The sequence below is a fragment of the Brassica napus genome, chromosome C8, assembly GCF_020379485.1.
Source record: "Brassica napus cultivar Da-Ae chromosome C8, Da-Ae, whole genome shotgun sequence".
In the NCBI taxonomy this organism is placed as follows: domain Eukaryota; kingdom Viridiplantae; phylum Streptophyta; class Magnoliopsida; order Brassicales; family Brassicaceae; genus Brassica; species Brassica napus.
In genome coordinates, this window is record NC_063451.1 from 38227333 (window position 1) to 38231451 (window position 4119).

The 4119-nt window shown below is 36.6% G+C and overlaps 1 protein-coding gene across 1 annotated transcript; it reads right to left on the minus strand.

Annotated features, from left to right (window-relative positions):
• Positions 1 to 464: 464 nt before the first annotated feature.
• On the minus strand, positions 465 to 2091 carry LOC111208740 (peptidyl-prolyl cis-trans isomerase CYP19-3). Its single transcript, XM_022708110.2, has 2 exons — positions 1784 to 2091; positions 465 to 1220 (listed from the first exon to the last, which is right to left on the minus strand). Exon 2 carries the CDS (start codon positions 1188 to 1190, stop codon positions 657 to 659), a length of 534 nt encoding a protein of 177 aa, XP_022563831.1. The 5' UTR covers positions 1191 to 1220; positions 1784 to 2091; the 3' UTR covers positions 465 to 656.
• Positions 2092 to 4119: the final 2028 nt, after the last annotated feature.

Sequence of the window (4119 nt, forward strand, 5' to 3'; positions counted from 1 at the left end):
ATATTAATACTATTCCAAAAATTAGCACTCATTCATATTTGACCGATCCATCTATTTTTCATGCAAATCTTTAGGTTTACCTGTTTAACTGCGGATCCGGATCGGGTATGGAAAACTGAATAAAATTATTGACAAATATATAATTCATTTTAATAACATAACTATGTAAATTAAAATTTTAAAAATAATATTTAATACCAACTAACATTTTTAATCTAAAAATCAATTTCAAACGGGTCAAAATCTATTTATTAAATTAAAAGGCAAACGGGCCTATTTCTTTAACAAAGGTCTATTGTATACAAAAATACCGTTGACTATTGATGATACATATTGTTTCTCACGATCCACGTATGGTTTCTATATATCATTTGGAGTACCACATTAGACAAAAGCATGATAAATTGAAAAGTTCTCGCATTAGTTTAGTTCCCATCTTAGTCCAATGAAGTTGAAAGGGGCCATGAAACAAAGGAGTTTTGCCATTATTTTATTATCCATCCTACTCTTTTACATGGAGTTTTTGAAAATAAAAAAATAAACTCAGAAGGTTTGGCCACTTCATAAGATAATAATGTCAAACCCCAACGTTTTGATCTCAACGATCTTCACAGCATAATGATCGAGGTTTATGAACTCTATTCCTTGTTTGAAACTTATTCTGAAGTTTGGTTCTTGAGCTCACCACAATCTTCAATCACAACTGGTTCAGAAGTAGCTCCCCTCTCAGACCCAACATTCTCCATCGCCTTCACCACATCGTACCCATCAACGACTTTCCCAAACACCACGTGCTTCCCATCGAGCCAAGCTGTCTTATCAGTGCAGATAAAGAACTGAGAACCGTTCGTGTTGGGGCCTGAATTAGCCATAGACAAAATCCCCGGACCAGTGTGCTTCAACTTGAAGTTCTCGTCCTGAAACTTAGCCCCGTAAATCGATTCTCCACCGGTTCCATTCCCGCGGGTGAAGTCTCCTCCTTGGCACATGAACCCTGGGATGATACGGTGAAAGGCTGAGCCTTTGTAGTGTAGTGCCTTCCCTGCTTGCCCAATACCCTTCTCTCCTGTGCACAGAGCACGGAAGTTATCAGCTGTTCTCGGTGTCACATCTGCGAATAGCTCCATCACAACACGACCCGCCTTCATCTTTCCTATCAAGATGTCAAAGAAGACCTTCGGGTTTGCCATTTTTCCTCACAGATCTCTTCACTCCAAATCCTGCCAATAACAATGTGTACGATTAAGCAAAGTCAAGGCATAAAACTACACATTTGAACTCAGCAATCTAAGATTCATCAACCTAATGTCCCAAACAGTTCAAATAACAAAACTTGTGGAACTATAATTTAACCGAACACTTCAAAAATACATAATCGAACCATCCAACCAATGTCCCAAACTGTTCAAACAACAACAAATTTTTTGGAGCTATATATAACTTAGCGAACAGTTTAAAGTAGAGTATTGTCACTAGGGATTCAATTATTCAGACCAGATCTATTCAGATTCTAATCAGTTAGTTAAAAACATACAGAACAGTGAAAGAAATGTCCCAATCATTAGAATTGTCGATAAGAAAGAGAGAGATTCTTATAACACAGAGACTTTTTGGTCTCAATGAATGGTTTTAAGATTTCGCACAAATATTGAGCTCGCAGGCGATTTAAACTATACGTTATCTACAAGCCTTCGATATGTGCTTTTACGCAAGTTACAGAGATATAAACTAACAGTGGATCGGATTGAAGTACAGAAAATTCAATACTGTTGAAAGGGAGTACCTTTTTGCAGATGAAAGTCGTCTTCTCAACACGGGTCTGTTGATTTTGGCTTTCAATGATGCAGGTGAACAGTTATATAACGGCTCAGTGGACTGAGGGAATTGGGAGCTAGGGTTTTACTAGGGCTTTTCACAGATTGAGACAGAGATTTATTTTCACATCAGTTGATAGGCTCATCTAAAAGGCCCATTATATGATTTAGGCCCACCGCCAAAATTACCATCTAAGAAAACTTGAGTTTGGCAATGGACAATGATTTTCCCCCTTTTTATCTCAAAAACTTAAACTAATGAATGAAATGGAATAGTATGGAAGAGATTTTCGGTATGCTTCATTGTGAATTATATTGCCTTTTCTAAAAAAAAGTTGTACTTTCTCTCTCTGTGAGTGGATTCCAATTACCGGCCTAGGCCACAGTGTTCCTTTCAAAATTTTAATCTTTACTCCCGTTCTTTTTTTCTCTTTTTACGTCTCTCCACTTTCCTTTATTTTTTTTTTTCTAGCGAATTTCTGTCGCTACAAACTTTTTTTTTTTACAAATGATATCATAAAAATTATGATAAATTTTGTGTTATACAAAGAAGCTTACTACAATCAAGCTTGATCTTTTACCCAAGATTTTGCAATATCTCTGTGTCGGAAATTTCAACTGTTGTGATTCCATGGTTGACTTTCTCCAAAAAGGTGATCCAATCAATGTCATTTGAAGAGGAAGAACCTCTAATCCTTCCAGATAGCCCAAGATTCCGAGTGTTTGATGAGAACGAGACACGTCTGTTGGGTCGCCTGCTAAACCTTGATTGCCAATCTATGACAAAAAAGATAGGATACACGCCTACCGCACGGAGAGTATACGTGAGTGTGAGAGGAATCACGTTATCCCGTGAAAAATCATTTAAGTACAAAAACGACATGCGATGTTTTAAAACAACACGATGTGTCAAAACGACATGATTTTTTAAATCCGATTTTAAATCCCCTCATGTGACATAACTCTAAGAAATCTCCAAATCAGTAACCCTCATTGCGAAAAAAACTTCTAATTCTGAGAGTTTCGAGAGGTTATGTGGATTTGTAGTTGAATAGAAGAGACTTCAGGTGGATAGTTCTTTTGATTCAGCCTAATTCGAAAGATAAAAGTTTGATTTACCAGAGAAAAGACCTTTATTCATACTGATTTGGGGATTCAAAGAATCGAGCCGTTTTTTGCTCCGATGGTGTTGTTTTAAAACTTCTCATGTCGTTTATGTGCTTAAATGAAATGATGTGTTTCAATTTAGCAGATTTTTTTTCAGAATAGACGACACCATTGATGGAGGGTTACATGCATTAACGTTTCAATAGTTGAGAGTTTAAAAACATAAAACTTTAGTTGGGGGTTTATCATATGATATAAAAGTAGTTGGAGGTTTAAATCACTAAAAACCAAAGGGGTTTTACGTATTTCATGTCGTTTTGTGATTAAATGAAACTCCTCGTTTCAATTTAACGGATCTCCGTCCAGAAAAGATGACTCTGTTGACGGAGAGTTAATGGCATTAACGGTTTAATAGTTGGGGGTTTAAAAACATAATTTTTTAGTTGGGGGTTTTTCATCCGATCTAAAAATAGTTGGAAGTTTAAATCACTAAAAACCCAAACTAAACTAAGGAATGAAATGCAAGAGTATGGAAGAGATTTTTCGTATGGTTCATTAAGAAGTATATTGCCTTTTCTGGAAAAAAAATATATATTCCCTCACCGTGAGTGGATTCCAATTACCAGCATAGGCCACAGTGTCTCTTTTTAAGAAAGTCAAAATTTCAATCTTTACTCTCGTTTCCTCTTTTTCATGTTTTTTCATTTTTCTTTACTTTTTGTTTATTTCCCATCTAATTTATGTCTCCACAAGCTTTCTTTTTACGAATGATATCACAAAAAATTATGACATAATTTTGTGTTATACAAGGAAGCTTACTACAATCACGCTTGATCTTTACTTAAGATTTTGCAACATTTATGTGACTTCGCCGTCGGAAATTTCAACTGTCGTGAATCCATAGCTGAATTTCTCCAGAAAGCGATCCAGTCAATGTCACTTGAAGAGGATGAATCTCTAACCCTTCCAGATAGCCCAAGATTTCGAGTTTTTGATGAGAACGAGACAAGTCTGCTGGGTCGCCTGCTAAACCCTGATTGCCAATCTATGGCAAAGATGACAGACTACATTCCTACGGTATGGAGAGTGTACGGGAGGGTGAGAGGAATCATGTTATCCCGTGACAAGTTCTAGTATGTTTTCCAATGTGAGGAGGATCTTCAGACAGTGTTGGCCTTGGTCTTACAATCATTGGGCG